The 26,046-nt window shown below is 46.5% G+C and overlaps 1 protein-coding gene and 1 long non-coding RNA gene across 2 annotated transcripts; one reads left to right on the top strand and one right to left on the bottom strand.

Annotated features, from left to right (window-relative positions):
• Positions 1 to 62: 62 nt before the first annotated feature.
• Positions 63 to 11,914, top strand: LOC130370408 (uncharacterized). Its single transcript, XR_008893035.1, has 4 exons — positions 63 to 150; positions 265 to 376; positions 867 to 923; positions 10,592 to 11,914. It is a non-coding gene; the product is annotated as an uncharacterized LOC130370408 (long non-coding RNA).
• A 2,290-nt stretch (positions 11,915 to 14,204) lies between these two features.
• hs3st3b1a (heparan sulfate (glucosamine) 3-O-sulfotransferase 3B1a) lies at positions 14,205 to 25,730 on the bottom strand. Its single transcript, XM_056575577.1, has 2 exons — positions 24,984 to 25,730; positions 14,205 to 17,134 (listed from the first exon to the last, which is right to left on the bottom strand). The coding sequence occupies exons 1-2, from the start codon at positions 25,496 to 25,498 to the stop codon at positions 16,504 to 16,506; spliced, it is 1,146 nt and encodes a 381-aa protein (XP_056431552.1). The 5' UTR covers positions 25,499 to 25,730; the 3' UTR covers positions 14,205 to 16,503.
• Positions 25,731 to 26,046: the final 316 nt, after the last annotated feature.

Genomic DNA, 26,046 nt, shown 5'->3' with positions numbered 1-26,046 from the left:
GTCGGCGATGATTGGTTCCGATAACGTCTAACCAAACCCGGAACCGCCGGCTTTCAGTAATTCCACGTTGGAAAAGTTATTCACTTCAAAACGAACTTGAACAGCGTTTTGAGAACACGGGGTGTAGGCCTACTTCAGCAATCTAACATGGTAAGAGGCCTACACTAGATAAATTATGCATCCATGACGTTTGTTTTATTCTATATTTATATCCATGGAAACTTAATTATTCACACCTTTTTATTAATGTCGGCCTATTGGCAGCACGCACGTTATGTATCTGGTCTCAACTTGAACTGCTTGAATTGAATGAAGACCCCCGCTGGTTTGAGTTTGTTGCGTCACCAAAACATTGACTGAGTTAAAGGTCCTGTAGGTAAGACGTTATAGTTATAATTAGAGTGTTATTTGTTATAAATGCCATAGGCATCCTTCAGCTATTAGTGAGTGCAATGCTCTGGAGAAAATTTGCACCGGTAGGCAGTGGCCGCCTCTGTATGAGCCAATGTACATGTAAAACCGCAGCCTCCGGCTCATTTCTGACCAATCAGGGGATCCCTTCACTGATTGGTTTGGGTTATCGCTCTCACCTGTCAATCACAGGTTGGGAACGTTACACCTCTCGATGCTAGCGAAACGTAGGGAGGGAGGAGAGAGGGAGGGGATGATTTTATTGGTTGTTTGTTCTCAAATGAGCAATAGTTAAAATAGTAAAATGCTCTTTTTGGTTCTCTCAAAACCTAGCCTCACTGGTAGGGAGAAGGAATCGGAATCAGACCCGACGGACAGTGTATACATTAACCCGGTTAATCATTCTCAACTCTTTGTTTGGTCCTCCCACGAGCACCACCTTGGTCTCAACCCAGATCCTTGGCCACGCCCACCTCACCACCGTGACGTCATCACATGACATCAACAGCATGGTAAGTGTTGGAAAAAATGATTCACAGTGTGTAACAAACCTCCCAATATTTAGACACCGACAGAAGGATAGAATGCGTTCATGCATTGTCTGGGAATTGTATCTCCCATGATGCAAGAGGGCATTCATCAGAGTGGATGGGATGGCGCTCAGATCAGATAACGGTGGGAGGATCCCCGCCAATCGAATAGACGCTCATGGCGGCAGCCTGCGGGGTATCTGACTGCTTGATCAAATGACGGATGGCTGGCGATGGCCAATCGGAGGTCAGCCAGGGTTTGCCAGGGTTATTTGACCCCTCCTGACCCCGGTGGGGGGCCCTCAGAGCGACGAGGGGCCCTCGGAGCAGGCGGCGCGGCGGGGTGGGGCGCTAGGTGTTGCACATGAGAGGGAGGGGTAGCGTGTCTTTGTTTGTCTTGCCAGCCTGGATGGCTCCCCTGGGTGACTGATGGCCCCCAGGTCCTAGAGTGGGGGCCCCTGGACTCCAGATGAATCAAATCCTCAGCCGTTCAGAGCCAAGGTAAACACTCAGGGGCCGAGGCGAAAAGATCCTGGCGGAGATTAATTAAAAGAACGACTTGACTATCGGTCACTTGTTCACACAATGCATATACTCGCACACATACACTGACATTCTCACACACACACACACACACACACACACACACACACACACACACACTAACACACACACACACACACACACACACACACACACACACACACACACACACACACACACACACACACACACCGACACTTGAACACACACACACACAGAGTCAGTGGCTATTCTCCATTTTGTTTTCCCAGTGGCCTTCCTCCTAATCGTAGACAAACAAACAGATAAACAAAGATCTACCTGCATCTGGACTGCTGCTTATCTCTGCCTGTGAGGGTCGTGACCCCTGTTTCAGAGGTGTTTCCCCAGCAGTAAATACCCAGATGAGATCCCATATCCTTCTTCCTGTGTCCCCCTCCGCCCTCGCTACTGGACCATAACAACTCCAGTTAAGTGCTTATCTGTTTTATACACAATTGTATCCTTGTTTAATGGATGGAGGCTTAGTGCAGTCAGTCTTAAAGGCACTACAGCTTACACACGTCCGGTGTTAAAAGGCCATTCTGTTGCTATCACTCCCTAGAATCGTGTTGAACGAAACCTCTCTGGCAGTACATCATCATCGAAGAAGAAAGTTTAATAATAGAGGCTGAGTACCAAAAAGGTTTTTGAATCGCTCAACATGAATAAATGATTCAAGCAATTACTTTGATCATCTTTTTGTGGTTCGCAAACCATCGTTCACTGGCTCACAACGTCATTGGTCGCCTCGCCTGATAGCATCAAAACGTAATGGCTTGGCAGGACGTACTGCTGTTACGACATGCGGTCTCTTTATAGTTTGAGCTACATGCTATATAGATTACTTTTTAACATGTACTGCGTAAAAAAAGAATAAAAGTTTCCCACGGTCCCCATTTTATTCCCTTTTTGTATTTTATTATGAATGCATTTCAGATTATAGATTTTCAACAGCATTGTAAAGAAAACTGCTGCTTGACCGATGGCAAGCAGCAGTTTGCCATTGGCAAACTGCCATCGGGTCTGTGTTTGTAAAACACATCACATTTAAAACACATCACATTTAAAACACATAGACAAGCGACAAGAAGCCAGAACAACAGTTTACAGCTGGAGCCAAACTATCTAGCTCAGAAAATGTGTGCTTCAATAAACATATTGTTAGTTGATATCAAGTTTGGTAAAACATTTGATCCAAAATATTCACTGGTCATGCGAGAGCGTTCATCTACGAAATGTCATACACTGTAAGCCGCATAAAGTTCAACAGTCTTCTTTTGTTGGCTTAGAACCTTCAATATTTGACAAACCCCATTCATAGCCAGCAGTCTTTTGCACTGTTAACGCTGAGTAGAGTTCACCCTATCAGTGAATGTTCAAAGAGCCCAACATTAAAGAAAGAAAGAAAGAAAGAAACGCGACTGAAGATAAAAACAGAGCGGGTCGGGAGAGAGAGGGTGGGAACGAGAGAGGGTGGGGGAGAGAGGGAGAGCGAATACAAACACAGACCCTGGTGTAGACAGGGTTAATGAGTTCATCCGAGTGTCTGTATAGTGCAAATATTGACCGTGACTCTCCGTCCTCGTTGCGTGGTAATGACCTGCTCCATGGCTTGGACTTAACATGCCCTTCCAAACATGTTCCCCGTCAGAGTATGAGCCTAACCAGGCCTACTCCTTTTATGACACCACCACCACACCCGGGATGATCGCCCAGGCTGCACACCACGCAGAATGGGGTTGTGGGTAAGGGAGCGAATAGTTAGAGGTTCAGCAATGTGTCTTCTGTTTTGCCGAGGATATCCACTGTAGATATCCAATTAGTAGTCGGTTTCAGAATAGTTTTGGGACCACTTTTTTCTTCATGTCACTTAGTCTTCCATTTTACAGAATTAATGATCAGGGTATTAGACCAGGCAATTATTTGGTTGTTTCTTCGTAACGATTACAAAATGCATGCACGCGTGCACGCAAACGCACAACACACACATTCAAAGTTATTAACAGGACAGGATTGATAAAATCTGTTCTTTGTTTTTTATCTCCTATCAAGCGATAAGGGAGGGGGAGAAACATCAGCTCTGTAATTACCTTGGAAAGCGGCAGAAAAAGAATTCCTGTGTGTTTTAGCAAATAAACATAATCACCTTTCTGGGGGGAGGATGTGTGTCAGATTACCAGCTAATTGAGACGTGGTTGCACCGAGTATTTACCTTCACAAAGGGGAATGGGGGGCGCACACACACAAAAACACACAAGAATGTGAACGCTATTAATGGCTTTTAAAAAATCCCCCTGTTTGGTGAGCTGAGGTTTGGCAGACTACCTTTACCTGACATGTTGAGCACCAGGCATTTTGTCTCCAAGAAACGCCCGATAGCAAACAACACATGCGTTTCGTGACCTACCTTGGGTCTATATCCAAAGATGTGGTACTGGCCACAGCTCAAGGGACCTATCATTAAAGGATCAATAAAATGGGGCATTGAGAGACACAACTCTGTGTGGTGACTTCAAAACATCACAAGAAAGAATATAAAAAAACTGAATTCTCTGAGTTTTTGGCGCTGTGAATGAAAATACGTCTATTCCTACCAATGTTGAAAATCCCAAGAGTGCTTCAAGTCGATGTGTTATAACTCGGCATTCATCAGTTCAACGATATTATGGTTGAATTCCAAAAGTGATGAGCTTACAAGCCCTTTGAAGGACAGTAATAGAGGTTTCTTCATTCGGCAGGTACACCCTGGATATCTGTCCTTTTATGAAGTACCCTTAACTGTTCTTTCATGGGGTACATTGTTGGTAGGCACTTCATTGTTCAGCTCACTGGTCTGGTTGCTCTTCAGGCCACCATTCAGATGGATGAATGACAGTTTGAATCCTGACAGAGGAACGCCAAGGAAATTATGACCTGGCAGCCTTTGAAATGCCACCCAACAGAATACACTTGAACGACCTCCATGAAACAACGGCTTAATTAACACCTTGGGGTAGTGCTATAGCAGCTTTCTAACATCGACTCTCCCCCCCCCCCTTCCAACCCCCATGTCTGTCTTTTTCATGGAGGTATTTCACAAGTCCGAAGTTCACACCATATTTGGTGTGCTGAGTTCACAGCACTCTCTGACACTGCGGAGCAAACACTCTTATCGCCGGCCGACTCGGGCCATAAAGGAGAAGCCCATTGAGGGCAGCGAAGGGGGTTAGTGGAGAGGGAACAGAGGGCTTGTGTGAACGCAGAGAGCGGGCAGAGGCCGTGGCGCTCACAGTGAGCTAACGTCGCGGCTACACCATGTTTATAGATCGCCCCAGCCGCACTTTGTCAAAGTAACGACGAGAAACGTCGAAGCCCGCTGTGGTACAGCGAGTACTACAGCTCGCTGTACTCTGATTCTTCAGTGGGAGAAATGGCATATTTATATTGCCCCTCCGTTGAAATATATTAATGAATTACCATTGGTACCCGATAAGTCACTTTCACAAGCTGAGTGTTTGAATGATTGCGTTTCGTACGGGTAACAGCACACACGCAGGCACACACACACACACACACACACACACACACACACACACACACACACACACACACACACACACACACACACACACACACACACACACACACACACACACACACACACATGCAAAGCAGCAAAAGCAGCAAAGCTCAGGTTGTTATTCCGAGCAGAGACAGGACGCGACAGGAAGGATATGTTACCTCTGCCCTCTATCTCGCATGAGCACACCAGCATCATAAATCTGATCCGGTACCAATCGTAAAGAAGTTAAAAACACCCTCAACGCTGCTGAGCTCAACACAAATATCTTAGAATAAACAAGGACCCGCCTTTTTCTCTCTGAGGGTTGAGAAAATATTGAGGTCTCGTGTGCTTCTTCGGTTATCCGGGTATTCATTCGCCCACTCAAACTAGCAGTCAGAAGCGTTGCAACAAGGTTTGAAGCAGTAATTAGTAAGTAACAGATTAAATCCCACATCTATGTGTTTTCTTATGCAGCTGGGAATGCTGGGAATTCAAATCTGAAACACACTCGCTGCAACCCTCGAAAGCAGCCCTAACCCTGAACCATAACCCTAACCATAATCCCCACGCTAATGACAGAACAAACCAAATTCCTCAGTGGTTATCGGTTCAGTCCACAGCCGTGTGAATGACGGAGCTGCAGCGTGCCCTAGGGTTAGGGGATAGCATGGACAGGTTGGGGCCTCAGGGTGGTTCTGAGGTCGCATCCCACCGCGGGCCATGGCCACGTGACCATGACTGCCGAGGGGAAGCGACCAACGCAGGCGGCTGTGGTAACGCTCTCTTTCGTCCGCAGGGGCGGCCACACTGTGCTGCAGGAGGATGCTTTTATCCTAGGCTGAGAGAGGGTGGAGGAACCGTTTCTCAGTGGTGGAGCACTAGCTGGTGCATGGTTCCTTTTGTTGGAGCCTTCCTGCTGAAGAGCGTGGGCCTTCAACAGCTGACGCAGTTAGCCAGCGTTTACAATGTGTGCGTTAGTGAAGTCGAGCTTTCAGTCTTTTGTAATGAGATGCATTGTAGATGTGTACAGATCGAAGCGCGCAAACGCAGGTCTTGCAGCTTTCAAGAGGTTGCAGAGGTTCAACTCGTGATACATCAAGGTATTCAGTGTTTTTTTCTTTTTATTCCATCCCTCATCCTTTATGGATTGGCAGGTTGCGGATTTACCTGGAAAGAGGAATCTATGAGCCACAGCTGTCCAACCACTATCAATGTAAGAAAATAAGCAGCCAGTAAACACACTGAGGAATAGCTTTTGAACACTTGTTCTGTTTTCAGAAGACGAATGGTGCCCAGCAGGCTCCCAACACTTCAGGGGCCCTTCTGCCATTGGGGGACTCACAACAAGAGGGAGGGAGGCAGAGAGGAGAGAGAGAGAGAGGGAGAGAGAGAGAGAGAGAGAGAGAGGGAGAGGGAGAGGGAGAGGAGAGAGGAGAGGAGAGAGAGAGAGAGAGAGAGAGAGGAGAGAGAGGAGAGAGAGAGAGAGAGAGAGAGGAGAGAGAGAGAGAGAGAGAGAGAGAGAGAGAGAGAGAGAGAGAGAGAGAGAGAGAGAGAGAGAGAGAGAGAGAGAGAGAGAGAGAGAGAGAGAGAGAGAGAGAGAGAGAGAGAGAGAGAGAGAGCCTGACTACGTCCGTAGTCAGGCCGTCTCCGGGTGAAAGTCGGCTTCTCAACGGCTCAAGGCGATCCTCTGAGTCCACGTGGCATGAAGTCATCTTTAAAAGCTGACGGCTCCTTTGATCTCAAGTTTTTTTTCATCTTCTGCCATGATTTGTTTCTGATTAATGTGCAGTTTAAGTCTTTTCTTTCATGTGGATGCACATGCTACCCGTGTGATACACTCTGACACACGCAGACACGTGTGTGCGAGACACACACACACACACACACACACACACACACACACACACACACACACACACACACACACACACACACACACACACACACACAGGATGAGTGTCAGAAAGAGAACACCAGTCAGCAATCAGAAGCATACTTCCAAACTGCCTTGTAGCCCTAGTTGCACGATAATACACACTTAACATTCAGACAAACGAGACAAATTCATACTGCCATTGTACACCGGCATTCCGAGCGCATCCGCTATGTATCAGTTATAAAAGGTTTTTCATGTTGAATCTCTTCGATTGGGCTGAAAGGAACAGAGAGGAGGAGCCACATGGCTGCAAAATAAAAGCCTTCTTGTTGTCTAGTTTATAGAAATAATAATACAAATCGAAGTCCCAAACCCCTGAAGGAGACTGAAAAACTAACTTGAAGCTTTGTGTCCTCTATACACCAAGCATAAAACACAGACAGGTCCCAAAATATCCATAACCACGCTCAATGAAATAAAGCAGTAATATGCAGCCAGATATTTACCAATGCCTTAGCAGTCATGATAGACATGTCCTTTGTTGTCTCTTTCAATATTCTTTGTGATCTTTATGATGGGAACGCTATGCTCTGGGGTCAGTGATGAGGCAAGCCGAACTGCAAAGGCAATATAACTGTTGGACGGCTTTACAGAAGTGTGTGTGTGTGTGTGTGTGTGTGTGTGTGTGTGTGTGTGTGTGTGTGTGTGTGTGTGTGTGTGTGTGTGTGTGTGTGTGTGTGTGTGTGTGTGTGTGTGTGTGTGTGTGTGTGTGTGCAAACATACTCTGAATGACCCAAGGGACATGAATTTTATAACTTATCCTCAACCATAAGGTTTAAGCATAGTAACATATGTACAAGAATCAAGCTTCAGACAGATCCCAAAAACAAACATCCATTTTCTCTTTATTTCTTTATTATTTCAGTTGAGTGTTGAGACGATACACCCAAACAGCTTTGCTAGACATGGCACACATCGCATACTGATGTTTAAACTGTGTATATACACTTTCTTGCTGAGTGTCAGAGGTGTTCAACTGATACAAACCTGACCGTTCTCGTACTGTCCAAACCCTCTCCCTTAAGGCTAATGCAGAAGGGACACCTCGTTTAAACAACTTGCATGCACGTTGATGTAACACTCACACCTTGACAGGTTAATAGATGGTGACAAATGAAGTGAAACGGCAGAGTCTGCTGCTATTGTTTACATCTGAAATGGCGGGTCTAGATAACGGCGAATGCTCTTGGCCATGTCTTGAAACAGCGATTGTGAACAGATTAGATTGTACGTTTTATTTCTGGACGTGCATTCGTTATTAATCGTGTATATGAATACACTATACATTGATGCATTAATACACATTGTCTTTAACTTTCAAGGTGTTTCATGCTCTTTGCCTACTAGCTGATATTTCGCTATTATGCTTTTCAAAGTCCCAATCAAAGTTCTCTCCTATTTGTTCCCCCTCAGTGTTTCCTTTGGTTTCCCACTGTGTTTTGGGGTGTGTTTCCTGCGTTGAGGCCTTTCCTGATTGGAGGTCAAGGGGTTAGGTTGCTTTTACCCCACATGGGCCCATGAAGCCCTTTGAGGCCGTAACCGCGATCAAGGCCAAATAAATGCCACATGTCATGAAATGCACAAGATCACATGTAACGATATGAAGGGAACTGAACTCAGTTTTGTACCCTTTACTGTGTGTGTGTGTGTGTGTGTGTGTGTGTGTGTGTGTGTGTGTTCTTCAACGGACACTATGTATGTGTAGAAACAATGCTATTAGCATTAGCTCAGAAGCCACTGCTAGATTTCGGTTACTTTCTTTCCCTTAAAAGGAAGACTTCCCTCTCTTCCAACTGTTCGGCAGTATTTTTCAATATTGTCGTCTTTGGTGGAAGAAAGAAAGCGTTGATGTTGTTAATTAACATCAAGGACATACCCCAGGGTATCATCAGACTGGCGTAAACACATTTCCATTATGACATCAATTATCAAATCCCTTTCAAATAGGGGCAAAAGAAAGACGCGAAAAAATACTCATGCTCTTCCGTGGCGACAAAGAGCGAAGCCCCCCGAAACCATAGCAACGCAAGGAATTCTCCTCAATGGACTCCATGACGAATCAGAACCTTGATGTTGTCCGTTGTTGCGGATTCAGAAGGCTTGGGGGAGGGATCAAGGACACAACTCATTCAGACCTGGAATACTTCTCAAGCTAACTCTAATGAGGAATTTCACCACACAAAAAAATGCTGTCCATTAGGATTCAAATAAAAGCTCTTAGATTGTGTGTGTGTGTGTGTGTGTGTGGGGTGTGTGTGTGTGTGTGTGTGTGTGTGTGAGGGTTTCGCCTGTGAATCAGCTGGGGATGAAGCTTGAGATTCGTTGGGGGGGTGGGGGTTAAGTAGCAAGCTCTGCTAATTGTATCACTCAAGCCTAGCATGATGGTCGTAACACCTCTTGCGCATCAGACATGCATGTAAGGCCTTCAGCGTCTTCGACATCTAAAAGCGTAGCCGCTCATCATGGTAAAGTGATATGGTTAAGCACTCACTGATATACCACATTCACATGACGTCTCACATACTGAAACACATTGCTTACAACAGTCGATTCATATAAATGGTGTTTCCCCCGGACATTACCATTTACCACAGGAACACAGCCCACAAGGAGCCCAAAAGTCTGCCACAATCAGTAGCCTCCTGTCACACACACACACAAACACACACAAACACACACACATACAACTCCTCATTATGAATCATTATTATATTCAAGTGAATAGCTATGCATCACAATATGACATAATCCAGAGGAAGGGTTTTTCCACAATATAGTCACACGTACGTGACTCCCCCAGATAGTGCTGACACCCAGGCCAGCCTTTGAGAGCTAAACCCTGGACACGCTGAGTGTAGCCAGCCTGTGTCCTGCTCCTCCAGATTAGGACCAGGATCGACCCCTGTGGTTGAAGGGTGTGGAGGGTGCATCAGACACACAGCAGACCATCCCGCCACTAATCCCCATTGCGGGAGACCCGACGTCCTCCACCTCCACCTCCACCACCACCTCCACCACCACCACCACCTCCACCACCACCCCCCTACTCCTCTTGAAGTCCAAAACCTGGGATTATGGAGGTGACATTGGTCTAGACTCTAGGCCAATGTCACCTCAGTAATCCGTAATCAACTCTCTAGACTTCAGAGAGTGGGGGGACGACTCACACATGCAAGCCAGCACGTACGGACACACACACACACACACACACACACACACACACACACACACACACACACACACACACACACACACACACACACACACACACACACACACACACACACACACACACACACACACACACACACATATATACAGGCACATGTGCATGCACGCACACACATAAACGCACACATACACCCTTGTTACATTGGAGGATAAAACTGGACAAAGTGTTGAATAGGTACCAATGACGGCTACAGCAAAGTACTTATTTTTTTCTAAACCCTCATCTTGTTTTATGCCGTAAGGCCAGCATGCTGGTGTCGTTCAGCTGTCACTATCTTCTTCATAAGTTAATTATGAAAAAAGTACAGTTAATGTTAGTGTTAACCGTAAAAAAGTATGGATGTAAAAGAAACTCTGAACTTTTTCGTCTCAAAGGTTCTCACGAGGACGGCCTAATTGTGCGCCGGCATTCCTAGCGAGTGTGATTAAGACATTACACAAGCACGCCGCTGGGACTCTGGGAGACAGGCCTGGCCTAATGGAGTCCACACACTGGAACCAGGCTGGCGGGCGACTGCAGTAAACGCTGCTGTGGAGACCACAGGAGGCCCATTAACTACCGAGACCGTTGCCTCTCCTGGTGAGAGGTTCCACTCTGGCCCGGGCTCGTCCTGGAAGGAATATCTGGTTACCCAAACATCTCGTCTTCAACCCGGTGATGCCAAGTTGTTCTGAATAACTGCACTAACAGCACTGGGGCGGGTCCAATGAGCTACTGTGTTTACATCGTAATGTTGCATCCATTGCGATGAAATAAATGTAATCTGCTGTGGATATGGGGAGTACAAGTCTAGAAATGAAAAAGTGTGAAGGAAAACGCCTACAGCTCCCCCATTTGAACCTTCATTGGGGGAGGATGTGTCTTGAGTGGCCGTATACACTACTGTCCGAGGTTCTTAGTGGACAAAGTTAGAAGCTTAGTGCCCTGTAAGGTCATTAGGGAAATCAGCTGTTTCACACCAAGGGGCTGAAGTCTAAACGGCTTACAGGAAGTAGGAACAACGGAGCTTTATCTCCTGGTGATTCCACCATGGTGATCCATTCTGAGGGGTTTGCTAATCCATGAAGTCATTTAATGGTTTAGTTAATTAGTTGTTTGTTAACTCACGGATACTTGTTGGACATATGTGTGTACAGACAATGATTGCTGCAAGTATTCCAGATGATAAAGTCTTTGTTGACCAGAAAGTCTCGGGGTTAGGACATTGTCTCTCAATATCCGCAAACTAGGTGTCCTTGGGCAGGATGCCCTTAACTCTTCTTGCTCGGTAATTTGCTGCATTGTACAACTGTTTTTGTTCGAGAGAGATTTAGTCCATGGTATTACATTTCAATTGAACTGTATACAGGTCTCAAATTGTATTGTCCCTTAAAAAGGGAAATTGGGCTTATGATAGTGGATACTATGTTGTATTAACGAAATGTTGGGCAGGGCAAACTACTGAAGTGGAACGAGATCATCCGTTATGACAGGCTGCCTTAAATCCAGGCCACTAATGACAAGGATAGGATCACATGGATGAGACAATGGCACTGTAGCCTAGTTAGCATAACAGCTAGAGAGCACTGTAGCCAGTCCTCATCATCAAATCCCCATGGTTGTGGTTTGAAAGGAAAAAACAAGGCAACGATTCACCTCTGCACACATTTGTGAGATGTATCATCTGCCTTGGCTTCAAAGTCCCTCTTTTCTGTGTCTTCTTTGAAGTTGCCAGTGTAATAAAGCTCCTACTAAACACTAAGACTAATCCAACAGTAGGATTACAGTTGGATTAGCCATGTCAGCACACATATGTCAGACCCTAGTCCTCCAATTTAATGCTTGCCCTTCCTGCCGGATTTGAATTAGGCTGCTATGGACAATGCAGAATAAGAGATTAACAGACCATAGAGGAAGGCTGTGGTACTTTTAAAAATGTATCCCTGATGCTTCAAAGATACCAGTTCTGACATTCATTGTCAGATCTGGTTCATGATAGCTGCAGGCCTTCCACCAGGCGTCTGACCTGTTTGTGGCTTGACCATAAACACAGGCTAGTCATCTTGGATTTCATTTTCTATCGGTGCGTAAACTGAGTATCAGTCCTGAAAAAATATGACATACCACAAATGTAAAGTGTGACAGAGCTTTACAGGGCTTGCTGCATATTTGATTGGGGAAATCGTCCCCATTAGTCACCATCAGTCATCCCTAGTTAGTAGTGCTACGCTGCAGGGGCTTGAGCAGACGACCCCAGGACTGTAAGACATGATGACATTGGGAGGGAGGGGGACCCTGGTTGGCACCGGTCAGCCCGTTACACTAGCTAGGCCTGAAGTCTGGGGTCAAGTCCATTGTAAAGTGGTCATGGAGAAGTTGACGGGGTTATTTAGGAAACTTTGGCTATCTATTGCTCGCTAGCATAATTCAGTGACCATGTTCCAGAAGTACAAACATCCAGACTAAGGACAAAGTTGAACGGGTCGCCACCCTTCTATTAGCCCCTCTTCACATCAATGCACTTTAGCCCAGCACTGAACCCCACCAGCAGAGCAAATGACTTCCAATTAGGATCCTGGTCTGTAATCTACATGGCAAATTACATATGGCTCTTCTTGTTCTTCTTCTTGTTATTTCTTCATCATCTTGTTCTTCGTCTTTTTCTCCGGACTTGATTAACAAAAGGAGCTTTGAAAGCCTTGGCTGGCTCCAGTGTTTAACTTAAGGAGCTCATCTCATAAGCACTACTCTTATTCGTGCCCCCGTTCCACAGAAGTGCTCTTGAAGGACATTATTAGGATGGGACGCTGGAGTTCTCTGGAAACCAGAGGTGTTACACGAGCCCAATCCATCTCACTTTCACATAGCTGACATCCTGGTAGAAAGAACTGGATTTAATTTAGCTTTGTAGAACTAAATGTTACTATAAGTTCAATTGACTAAAGTACTTTGACTAAAATGAACCTGTCAACTGCACCCAGGCACAGACCTCAGAACTACGCTCGCATGTATTTTCTGTTTTATGAAGAGAATGATCTCACATTGCGGTTTTTATTCTCTTTGCTGAGACTGCATTTAGCTGCGATTGCGTTTCCCCCAGGAGAGGGCTTCCATGCGAGAATCGTGGAGTTGCCTGCATGGCACTCGCGTCTGCAAGGTGTCTGTTTTCCAATGCTTCTTCGACCTGCAAACATCTGCCTGCTGCTTACAATAGCCTGAGGCGATATGTGCTTAAGACAACTCCCCAGTCGAGGCCTGGCAATTAGGAAAACCCTCCTCTGTCCCTGTAATTGCTGAGAGAGCGAGAGAGAGAGCTCCTTCCTGTGTGATCATATTGCTTGCCTGTCACTACAGGGACCGTTGCCTCCATTCAGATCCTTGGTAGCACAGGTAGACACAGTGCATTGTGGGTAAGGTGTTAAATAGAGGTAAACAAACAGAGCGTGTAGAACACAGGTTGTAATGCCTGGGAGTTGGGTGCTTTTTTGCCTTTCTTTTTTTTTAAGTTGGCTATGATATTAGAGAGGGGTGTTAATCATACGACAGTTCAGTGGGAAAGTGGACTTAAGAGTGGATTTCAATAAACCGGTTTTGTAACCGAGTGATCACTTCACTTTTTTTATTTTAATCATTGCAGGGGCGGAAGCATCCTTAACAGCGGCGAACATATGTTGGCTTAACAACCTGGGGGCTTTACAGCGAAGGGGTCTGGCCGCTCAGCCTTCAATTCAAGGCTTAGACAGGACAGGATGACGGCCACGTGTAGTACCTCCCACACGAACACGGTGTGGAAACCAGAGCTCACCGCTGCATTGTGGGAGGGGAGCGAGGTGTCACCCAGGGGTTTAAGAGAGAGGGTTGTTGTGTTTTCCATAATCTGTCTTGAAGAGGAGGAGAGAAACCTGATGCCTCCTGTGTGTGTTGGCCTGAGCTCTCCCCAGCCAAACCATTCTTTCCTATTCAATAGCAGCAGAAGCTGTTAGCTGCTTATGTCGCCAATTACAAGGAGGTACTAATTAGTCTGTAATTTAATATCGTGCTGAATGGACCAAAGATACAATTCTGCTTCTGCCTCGTCCATAGATGATGGGAAGTTCTCGGTTCGTAATAACTCATAATGCAGATAAAGTCTCACCTACGGTCCGGAATAAGTGCTGCAATGCATTTTATTATAATCTGACGAACACCAAAGAAGACCAGAGATTCATTTGGAGTTTGGAAATCCAAAAAGAAATTTTATTTCATTTATTCACTTCAGAAAAATGGCTTTTCCTCATATACTTGCTGTAATCGCTTAATTTCCATCTTTGTAAAATCACACATACGGCAAAATAGTGCTTCTATTTACGAATAGGGTTGTAAAACATTGCTGACTTGTATGACTTCACCAAGAACGGGTGACAATTAAATAATTTCCTAAAGGCTGAATAAAACTCAACCGCATATAAACATCTTAGGTAAAAAGGATTTTTGGCCCAGTATAATGTATTTACCTGGCATTATAAAACTATCAAATATTATCTGTATGTCAGAGTGGCGAAGTCACGCCCCTTCCGGTAGAGCCCATGGGACCTCGAAGAATTTGGTTCCAGTTTTTATCTGCCCTGGATTACACATATGTTGTTTGTGGATTTCAATGATAATTTTTCATGCATAGAAAAGATGATATACGTAACAACCCGCACTTAGAACTCTGGTACAGACATCGCGATCTCTCTGCTCCACTTCACCGCTTTTTTCCAAGGGGAGGATAAAAGCATCGAAAGAGGTGGAAACCATTATAACTCGGGGCATGTGGAGAGTTTCAGTTATGCCGATTGGGAGATTGTCGGTCTTGTCCACGCCAGTCACAGGGAGCGTGACGTCACATTCGAGACGTAGTCTTTCTCATTGTGTTTTCTCTACAGCCTTTAACTGAACAATAAATGGTCAAACTCTTGACATGAAAAAATTATAATTGAAATCCACAAACAACACATGTGTAATCCGGGGCATATAAAGACAGGAACCAGAAAATACTTACTTTCTCTCGATTGAAACCCTTTCATATTTTTTGATCTCATAGGTCCCATGGGCTCTCCCGGAAGGGGCGTAACTTCCCCACTCTATTGCTGTAGAGAGTTCAATTAAACAGAGACATCTGAACCAATGCATCGAGTAGGGCCCCTGCATTCACACGATCTCAAGGGTAATTCAAGGAAACACAACTCAGCTGTCCATATTTCATAACGGATCTCTGCTTGTGTGTACCATAACATGAACATGGACCATTCCCCAACACAGCCTCCTTGAACAGTACAGGCCTTACCAAGGCTTTAGTAGCAGCATTTCTTTGAAAAGTGAATCACAGAGGCTTCACCAGGGGCCAATCAGTAAACAGCGGCCCAAGGAGATCAAGTAAATAAAGAAAAATCCAGACAAAACCATCGAAAACGAAGGACAGGCTGTTCAGGGGTATTGCGATCCACGTAGCTTTCCCTCATCCGCGGATTGTCGAATGGCTCCCCATAAAGGGAAACCGCCGTGGTATCTATCCGTGTGTTTCGTGGTCGGCATGAGGCCTTTCGTTGCTGCGCTGCCCACGATGGAGGCAGCCCGGTGTAATCGCTCAGGTCTAATTGACATGATGAGGAGCTATTACTGTATTGATCCAATGGATCAGCTGGGACTCCCTATCGACCCCCCCTCCCTCCTACCCCCACCCCACTAAGTGGACACATAGAGCTTTGGGGAGGGAGAGGTCAGGCAAATGTTAAGAGGATATTAACCGGATGCTTGCAAAGTTGGATTTAGTTTAGATCTCGGGGAAATGAAAGAAAGTAGCGTTTGGGAGGAAGGGAGATCTGTAAGATAGAACGTCCTAAATGTTTTGTACCGATTTACAAATTCAGCTTACAATACCCGTAACAGATTGCTGTGCTTTTAAGAAAAACGTGTTTCTCAATTGTATGCTACGTCCTGCAAAGACTAACACGAACGTAAGGTAATTACAGATAAAAGAAAACTGGATGCGATGCACGAGGACTGAAACTGGAATGTGTTAATTGTGTGGATTGTTATCGAACACAGGTAGGCATCTCAGTGAGTTAACGTCATAGAAATAAATTATCATAAAATAGACTTTTGTACTTTTTACACATTACACTAAATACTGTACATAGAATGTATCAACAATATCTCACCCAAAAAGGTTAAAATTAGAAACAAACAGGGGGAGGACCCACAATACGTATTTCTATAATCACACACTTCATTAAGTCGCACACACGCTCACGCAATTGTGTGTGTGGTGTGTGCGTATGAAATCCTAATCCCATCCAAAGTCATGGCCGGTCATTTGGTAAAACTTGTTGTTGTACGGCCGGTAAAACTCCCGCAGCCGCTGCACCACGTGGCCGGCGATGTTGGGGTGTGTCCGGCCCTTGGTCTTGCCCAGGCAGTGGGGCTTGCTGTTGCCCTCGGGCCTCTTGAGGCAGGGGAAGCCCTTGGCCACGTTGAAGTGGAAGTGGCGGTCGTCGACCACCCGCCTCAGCCCCAGGAAGTCCTGGACACGCGCCATCTCCCCGGACGGGTCGCTGATCAGCCGCTCGCCGCTGACAAACAGCAGCTGCCCCGCGGGGAAGTACCGCAGCCAGTGTTCCAGGTGCTTGGCGTACACGCCGATCTGGACGGCGCTCCAGGTGGCGTCGACCACCGCGTGGCCGGCGCCCGCCGTGGCGTTCCTGAACGCCAGGCTCTCGAAGGAGGGGATGTCGGGCTTCTTGGAGCGCGTCTGCGTGTAGTCGGAGATGGCGCGCGTGACGGGGTCCCGGACCACCACGATCAGCTTGGTGTGCTTGGACATGGTGTAGATGCGCGACGGCACCTCCTTGGTCACGAAGTAGCTGGGGGTCTTCTCCATGGTCAGCTGGCCCTCCAGGGTCTTGGGCATCAGGTCCCTGTGGAGGGGGGGGGGACATGAAGACGTTATGTCAGGGTGTCAACTGTGCAGCCAAATTTGGAGCCATATTTTATCGCTACAAAATGATGGGGATCTTTCTGAAGAAACGGTTCACCGGTTGAATATCCTGTTGTTGTGAACATTTTTAATGCACGATATGACGCATTAAGAAAGACAACAAAGACAGTACAGCGCAAAATGACAAGGAACAAGAACACTCTTTAATCCTGACATTCCTGCCAAGGCTGTGTCTCCGGATGAGGATGGCTCTGCCCGGCCATAATATAGCTTGTTAACTGCAGCTCGGACGGGATAATGGCTAGAGAGCCCAGGGGGATTAGGAGTAAGGCAAACACACTGGAACATTTGAGCCTGGTTAACTGTCTTACTGGCTTGGATGCTTGCCGAGAGAGAGAGGGATAGAGAGAGGGATAGAGAGGGATAGAGAGAGGGAGAAGGATAGAGAGAGGGAGATGGCTCGTACTAAGCGACAGGAAAGCAGTGAATGCACAAGGGGATCCGAGGAGGAAAATGACGCTGTTGGTATAGGCTTGCATGAATGCATGAAGGAATAAATAATTGAAAAATCGATTGTATTTGTTTTGCTGCTATGGCGACATGCACACAATATAGAAAGCCTACCAAGACCTTCACGTTGTCTTGACATGTCTTTGTACTTGTATGAATAGCTTAGTACATGACGTAGATATGTAATAGAACAACAGACGTTTCATGTATTTCACGATTACGACAAGGCTGAGTACAAAAAAATATAAATTTTTAATGGGCAATGATTAATAGTCAATCTCACTCTCACTACTTCATACGCAGAACATCTCACATCTTAGGTTTAGAGCGAGAAGAACACGAGTGAGGACCATGAATGAGAAACAGCTTCTTCTTCTTCTTCTTCTTCTTCTGTGCTTCTTAAGAGGAGCGAGGGTCCCCCCCCCACGCCTCATTACTGCCTCAACAAGCAGGCGAAGCTCCCTCTCCCGTTTCCTCGTTCACTTTCATCACCTGACCAAAGGTACCTCCTATCTTAAGCAGGCCCTCTCTGAGGACTGCGCCGGCTAAACACATTCACTCTCTCCTCCACTCTCCCTCTCCCTGGAGAATAAGCTGCCGGAAAAAAAAAACCAAAGCCAATCAAGGTAATTGGCACGAGAGAGAGAGAGAGAGGGGGGGAGAGAGAGAGAGAGGGGGAGAGATAAACAACTATATCAGCATCCCCACTACCGTATCTCTCGGCAGCAGCGCCGGCGGCGTCTCGTCTCAAGACTCCCCAGAGACACAACAACTTACTACCTATAAAAACTTTCCACCAACACAAGCGCAGGCGGGCTTTGTTCCTCCCAGAGGTGGGAGAGAGAGAGAGAGAGAGAGAGAGAGAGAGAGAGAGAGAGAGAGAGAGAGAGAGAGAGAGAGAGAGAGAGAGAGAGAGAGAGAGAGAGAGAGAGAGAGAGAGAGAGAGATCTTTGGGAGATCTGCCCTGCGGTGGGCAGATGTAGGAGAGCCCCCTGTTTTTATTTCCCGATTTGTTCTGCTCAATAAACAATGTGGGCCAGAACCAATAGGGTTTCAGCGTATCTTTATCCATCAATCAGCTGTCAGGAGACGCAGACAGCACAAAGTCAGCAGCACAGCCAGAGAGCAGCACTTTGGACCACATCACTTCCATTCAGCTGCAAATGGCGTTTTCTTTATGTCATCGCTTTAATTAAAAACAATTCCCAGGAGCCCCCGAAACATGCCGTAGGAGTCGATATTTTAATTGCGTCACTGAAGACATGGGTGCATCTTAATTTGAGTGATCTCATCATCTTTCATCCGTCCCACATGACACAATCGACGTGATGATGACAGCAAAAAGGGAAAATAAACATCCTTCCACCGCTCCCTCCCAGGGGAGCAGTACTGCACCGAAGATAGAGAGACCCCCACAGAACGGGGGGCAGGGACGAGGACAAGAAGAGGGTGCAAGAAGGGAAGATGGAGAGAGAGAGAGGGGGCGAGACAGAGAGGTGCTGACAGGGAGAAGCCGAGGAAGTGAAAGACAGAGAAGTGCGGACAGAGAGAGGTAGAGAGAGCGAGGAACACTTGGATAATAGGGCGGCTGGTAAAAGTTGAGGGATCATTAACGTGACTTAGCGACAAAAAAAACTCAATTCCGACGTCACTTGAGACGCCCCGTCTGTGCTTTACTGCAGAAGAAGAAGATAAAGCATGCCATAATGCAACAGGAGCCGGAGGCGGGAGGCTGGGTGAAGTGAAGCCCTTTGCTCTTGTTTACATACGCCACTATCAGACAGCAGGTTCAAAGGTAGGGAATTTACAACCCGTCTGCTGTTTGCCACAGATCTGTGATTGGTCGTTAAGCGATGGACTCACTGATTAGTCAACTGGGGAGGCGGGAAGAAACACTGCGGTGAGAGCACCTCTTTGCATCCTGCTGAATTATGCTTGCCTGAAGATAATTCCGTTCATCATGCCACCCCCTCCCTCGGGTATGGTTAAAAACTCTGAGAGACATGTGGACTGCTCAGGGTAAGTCTCTATCTAGCCCTCTCCCTCCCTCTCCTCTATCAGAGGAGAGGCCTGGTGAGGAGGTGCTACTGTGGGAGTGGATCTGTCTCCTCTCCAGAGCCAGCGAGAGGATGAGGAGGAGGTGGTGGTGTTGGTATGCAGCCACTCAGAAATAATCTCACCAAGTTACTGTGAGACAAATCCCAGACACAAATTAAACTGTGTGTGTGGGGTGGGTGGGTGGGGGGCCATTTATCATGTACTGAAGAAAGTCTGCATGGGTGTTCAATGTTCATAACCCCCCCCCTCACCCAAGCTCTTCTCACTGGAATGCCGATTATTCCAGCAAGCATTGGTCCTCGGTAAACGGCAACGGAGGAGCCCAGCGAGAGCTCAGTTCTTCTGTTCAGCACGATTATGAGTGTATTGACGCATACAACCAAAGTGCGCTGGGGAGGTCGGCGCACAAAAGACGCAACGTGATGCATAGCTAAATATTGACCAGATATCGAACAAGCAGCAAATATGAGGGAACAATATTTACACACTGAGTTATTAAGAGATGCTGCGTCTGCTCCTGCTGGCCGCGATGCCTCAGTCTGTAGAGGCACCGCTCGAGGCCACCTGGCTGGGACGCAGGAGACAGACCGGGGGAGGGGGAGGAGGAGGAGGAGGGGAGGGGATGGTGGAGGAGGAGGAGGACGGGAGGGGAGGGTGGAGGAGGAGGAGGACGGGAGGGGAGGGTGGAGGAGGAGGAGGGGGAGGGTTTGGATGAGGCGGAGGAGGGGTGGAGGAGTAGAGGGAGGAGGAGGGGAGGGGAGGGTGGAGGAGTAGAGGGAGGAGGAGGGGGGGAGGGGAGGGTGGAGGAGGAGGAGGGGTGGAGGAGTAGAGGGAGGAGAAGGAGGAGGGGTGGAGGAGTAGAAGGGGGAGAAGGAGGAGGGACGGAGGAGTAGAAGGGGGAGAAGGTGGAGGAGGAGGGGGGGAGGAGGAGGGGTAGGAGTCCCACTGCAGTGCATGAGCCATGCTGGCTCGCCTCCCACAACTGTCAGCCGTGCATTTACACGTAGCAATCTGTGCTGTCAGTTATAAGATAGGCCTGGACTTATTCTTTCTTTTTTTTTATCAAGGAGCCGGTAATAGCAAATGGCTGTTTTAACGGTTCTGACTACTCCAAACGCATTTCGTTGGGTGTAAGCATTGGTCTTATCAAGTCTATAAATGACCATGTGTGAATACTATTACACATTAGGCATGTTTCTTATTTGAGGAGGTGCGACCGCTTGTGTAGTCAGTCCTCCTCCCCAGGGGGATGTTGGAGTGTCTGCCGAGAGCCGTGAAAACAAGCCGCACTTCAAAGAGACAGAAATCGGAGAGATGTTTGAGGCGGATGGGAGCGTTTTCAAAAGAACCACGCTGCTGTCGAGAGAATACCGAAGGCATCGGGGCGAGTCAACAAGTTCAGGGGGGGGGACGCAACAGATTATGGAACAACATCGGCACTCCTGCGTGTGTTGTTTCCATATATCCAGTGTTTCCAGTGTCGTGGAATAAGTGCATTGGTTTTTTGTAAACAGCCTGCAGCTGACGGCCAGGGAGTTAAGGCCACTAAATCCTCAACATAACAGAGGATGGAAAACTATTACCGAAATCCCTCCAGTATTAATGGCAGCCTCAATCTAATGTTAGAACAATGAGGAGTTGAACTTAAGACCGTTTGAAGCCTTACGCGAACTGCTCTTGGCTGTACTACTCATACGGTCTGTTTTTAAGGGTTAGGGTCGGTTTCTTTGATGTCTCTACTAGAGCCATTTAAATGCTCGCTGCTGGTATTAAGCCAACTGCGTATTGGCACGTTAGCCTAACATGAGAATGGGCTAAGGAGCTATCTTACTACAAAAAAAATGCATCAGTTCCCTCTGTTTCCTCTTTTTTTTTGGGATGAGTAAGCAAAACCAAAAAAAGCCACTGGTGCACTTCTGTGGACCTACTCTTGGGAAATGCAGCTTAGTTTCGAAAGTCAAGCGATTGTAAAGTCAACTTCCAGGGCTCAAAAACTCGAGCCTTTGAGAGTCTGAGTCCTTCCCTTGGCCGAGTCCCATTCAATGCTCTGTCGAGGCGGACTCAAGCTGTGCCTCGCCAAAGACTACTTTCACCCTTCTGTGCACATTTGCATACAAAGTGAAGGCAGAGAAAACATGTTTCACACTAATTGTCTGCTCCTTTATCATCCGGGTTGATGCAGCCCTCAGGGGTTCCCTGGCAGCCCCCCCTGGCTCTCAGCACCAGACCATAATACTGTTGCGCTTTCTAAAGACCTCTAAAGGCCTTTAAATTTACTGCCCTCTGTCTGCCGCTGGCCCGCAGTAATCCACCACGAGTGCTCGTGCTTTAAAGCGGGCCCGTTCTCGCTGACGTCTTAATTGAGTTATGCGAAGGAAAACACCCATTGTGTGTTGTCTTTTAATTTATTTCTCAACACATTCAAGGATGCAAAAAAACAAACGCTAGCAAATCAGACGTGTCCACCGGAGGGACAAAGCAGGTGGAACGGTAAAATCGTCAAGTAAGATAAAGTGGTGGTGCCGGGAGACTTGAGCACGAGGTAGGTGTAGTGGGGAGGAGGGGCCGAGGGAGGGGAGAGGTTCCCACAGCTTTGGGAGTTGCCTTCCGTGCGCTCTGCATGAGTACGTGTGGACGTCTCTTATTTTTTTTTTCTCGCCTGCGAGTCAAAGCGTACTATTTCACGGCCGGCCTCCCTGCTGTGGGGAGCCTCTCTCTCTCTCTCTCCCTCTCTCTCTCTCTCTCTGTTTCTCTCTCTCTCTCTCTCTCTCTCTCTCTCTCTCTCTCTCTCTCTCTCTCTCTCTCTCTCTCTCTCTCTCTCTCTCTCTCTCTCTCTCTCTCTCTCTCATGTTGTGAGTCCCCCAATGCCCAATGGCAGAAGGGCCCCTGAAGTGGCCCTCTTTCCTGTGAGCCTGAACAGTGTTTATCTTCACAACTCTTTCTTGGTTTTTTTATCACACCCGCTGATAAGCCCACGCTGAGGTCTGCTTCCACTGCTGCTCTTGTGCCTCTTGGCTAGCTACTGTTCGTTTCAGGGGCCGTAGAGTCAATGAGACCCACTCCTGGTGCCTGTAGCTTATCACGTATCATGCTTATCGCTCTCTCAACCTCTTGCACTGCAGGGGATGATAATGGGCTGAAAGTTTCCCATAAATAAATTGTTTTGTACAGGTACAACGTCATAAACGGATTAATAACACTGAGAGCTCTAAACTGTGACGTAATTGTCTGTGAAAAACAAAACAACACCATAAAACTAAAACAAAACAGAAACAAACACTTGACCAGGGGCCATTTTAAAGTGACAGTGTGCTTCTTCTACAATGCAATTCCTTTATGGCTGATAGCCTGATCGTTTTATGCTGGCATGAAGTCCCAAGGCTGTGTTTATGAACTATCCACCGTGGTCAGTAAAGGAGCTCCAGGCTTAGCTTCCAATCGCAGTGCTCCAGCTAAGCTGCAGGGTCACTGTCTCTGGAGGAGTGGCTCTCAGGCTAGGCCTCTTGCAAGCTATGTTCTTTTAATTAGCCAGGTCAACAACCCAGTGAAAGTAGCCGTCACTTCACAAAACTCCAGATGAAATGTTTATTTCCCACCTCAACTTCATTAATGGGGCTGTCAGACCCCTGACTCACAAACGCATGTTTGACCTGTTGTCTGTCCACTGGCGGCAAAAAGGCTTATGCTGTTTGAATCGGTACAGATGAAACAGCATATCTTATTGTTTCTTTCAATGACTTTGGTCAGCAACGTGTGTATGTGTGTGTGTGCGGGCAAAAGTCTGTTTACTTTTCGGGGGAATTTCTCGGAACTTGGTGACACACAAACCGATAGACTAGTTTCATTATCCTCTTCTTTCTAAGTCAGTAGATTTGAACAAAAGAGACCTTTCCTTCTCAGAGTTCATGCAAAATGTTGGAGGCTAAACCTTCCTGGAAATTCTTGGAGGAACTTAAGCGAGAAGTCTTTGAGCAATGCTTCACTTACTCTATTGTGGCTTCATGGAGCAGATTCGGAAACTCAGTTTCTAAATCCTTTGACATCCCCGACTGACTTTGTCACCATTGTTGTGGTGGGGAGGGCTGGCAACACTTCAAACATTTGTATTTAATTATTGTACTGTGTTTATGAAAGAAGTTAATGTGCCTCCTAAGTACAATTGTTTATATCCCCCATGCAAACAAATTCCAGGAACTTCCTGTTCAAAATAAATAAATCAATAACTTCCTGGACTAGGAGTGTGTTGTTCTTAAACTATTAAATAAAACTCCAGGTCAAAGGAACATGTTGCGTAACTCTGTAAATACAACTGGTGATGGCCTCAGAGTTCAGGACATTGGGACATGACATCAGGAAATGACTATTAGGACTGATGTGACATTCAGAGGCATATTACTGATGTCTGTTGAACGAACCCCATCGCAGAGAGTCGGTTCGGACTCTGAAAGCAACATCCAATCAAATCAATATGGACCTCTCTGTCTTCTTTTGCCAAGATTTAAGATTTTCTACCGTATGTAGAATTCCAAGTACGGATGTACAACAATTCAAAGTATTCCAAGCTTAGTTCATGGAACTACAATGATAAAGAGCTGGGATGCTGGCATGAGATGGGAATTCTACTATAATTTAAGGGTGATTTGCTGTATCTCATTTAAAGGGTTTATCAAGGACGCAATAAAGTTGGACTAACGCGCACAGAGTATTTATATGGTGTTTACTCTCACAAGGCCCCAAATACAATTAAGGTTAACAACGCCAGAGGTTTAAAGGGCATGCGTTTTAGAATGTGTTTTATGGGATGTTGGTATCACCTGATGTGGGAAACCAATCCCTAAAGCTTTCCTTATCCCATCCCATTTATTCAGTCATCATTTGCTCCATAATATGGTGATGCATCTAGGCTATGTGTGTTTTATTATGATTGAACGAATATATTTATTTTATATAAAAGTTAAAGCTAAAACATAGGCTACCATAAGTATCTCATCTATATTTAAGAATAAGGAGCAGGCACTATGCCTTTATGACTAACTAACATTTTTGATCACCAAATGAAGGATTAATGATTTATATTTTTTACTTTACTAATATTGTGGATAGATGAGGGTTTGGTTCTAACAAAAAAAAGCACAGTCGAAGGGTTGTCTAGATGCTTGCCAATTTGAACCTATATAAACGAAACCGGTTGACAGAGAACCGAATAGAAATCTACAAATCACACACAAATCACGATCGCGGAGACGCGCTGTGTTATTCACCTGTACCACTCCAGCCCTTTGTCGTAGTTGCGGTCAAAGAAGTGAGGCTCCGCGCCCACCGCTCTGATGTCCGGGTGGACGCGCAGGAACTCCAGCAGAGCGCGCGTTCCTCCCTTCTTCACCCCGATGATAATCGCCCCGGGCAACTTCTTAGTTTCCGACTCATTGAAGAAACCCGACATGGCATTATCGCCCTGCGACGCCTTCGCCTCGCCTCTCGTCTCATCCCAGTCGTCTCCTCGGCTGTCCAACTCGTTCTCGTTGTTCAGCAGGTCCCTGGAAGCCCCCAGAGAGCTGTCTAGCTGATTGTCAAATTCGCCATCGCCTTCGCTCACCTCCGAGCGTGTGGTGCTGGCGGACAACGACGGAGTTGGGATAGTTGTGCAGTAACCAACACAGCAGTAGATCATGTACACCCAGAGTGACAGCATGATGCACATCACAAAGAGTTTGTTTTTCACGTTGGATGATGATGGCACAACATGTAGATGGTGTAAAATCGGACTATATTCCATAGGGCTTACGGAAATAAAAAGCCATATTCCGTTTGGGCATCTTGACAAAGTTCCTCTAGTCCTCTTCCATGGCGAAACAAATCTAGGATACACGCGAATTTGAAGTTGTCCACGTTGAGAAGGATGTGTTTTTCTTTTTTCGGACGACACCTTTTAAGTGAGTCAGCTGTGCGTCAAGGTCCACGCTCGTCCCCCATCACTTGTTCGGGCAGGGTGTGAGCGCTCATCTGCGCCGTGCTTACAAACCAGGGGGGCGGGAGACTGACGGAGGAGAGGACCAATGGCACAGCCCCAGAGCGCAGCTTGATAAGCGCACGCAACGTGCGCTTTTCAGGTTTCTCTCTGGGGCTGAGCTGCGTATGCCTATGATATATATTTTTTAAGCATTAACGCCGTGAACAGTAACCGTAAACAAATGGTTTAAAACTTGACCATAGAATGCCATTGTATTGTTTAAATCGTTTTCGTGTAATAGACCATAATGTGTTAAGATTAGATTATTTCAGCCCTACAAACCCCCGTTCTGTGTGGTCTGGTTACAAAACAGC

The sequence above is a fragment of the Gadus chalcogrammus genome, chromosome 2, assembly GCF_026213295.1.
Source record: "Gadus chalcogrammus isolate NIFS_2021 chromosome 2, NIFS_Gcha_1.0, whole genome shotgun sequence".
NCBI classification, from domain to species: Eukaryota; Metazoa; Chordata; class Actinopteri; order Gadiformes; family Gadidae; genus Gadus; species Gadus chalcogrammus.
The sequence above is the reverse complement of the archived record's forward strand: the minus strand, read 5'-3'. Positions and strand labels throughout refer to the sequence as shown.

What these genes read in the sequence shown, in the direction of transcription:
- hs3st3b1a (XM_056575577.1), bottom strand. Translation starts at nt 25,498, where the DNA reads ATGGAATATAGTCCGATTTTACACCATCTACATGTTGTGCCATCATCA. An exon ending in AAAGGGCTGGAGTGGTACAG is followed by an intron (nt 17,135 to 24,983) that starts GTGAATAACACA and finishes CCCCCTCCACAG; the next exon opens with GGACCTGATGCCCAAGACCC.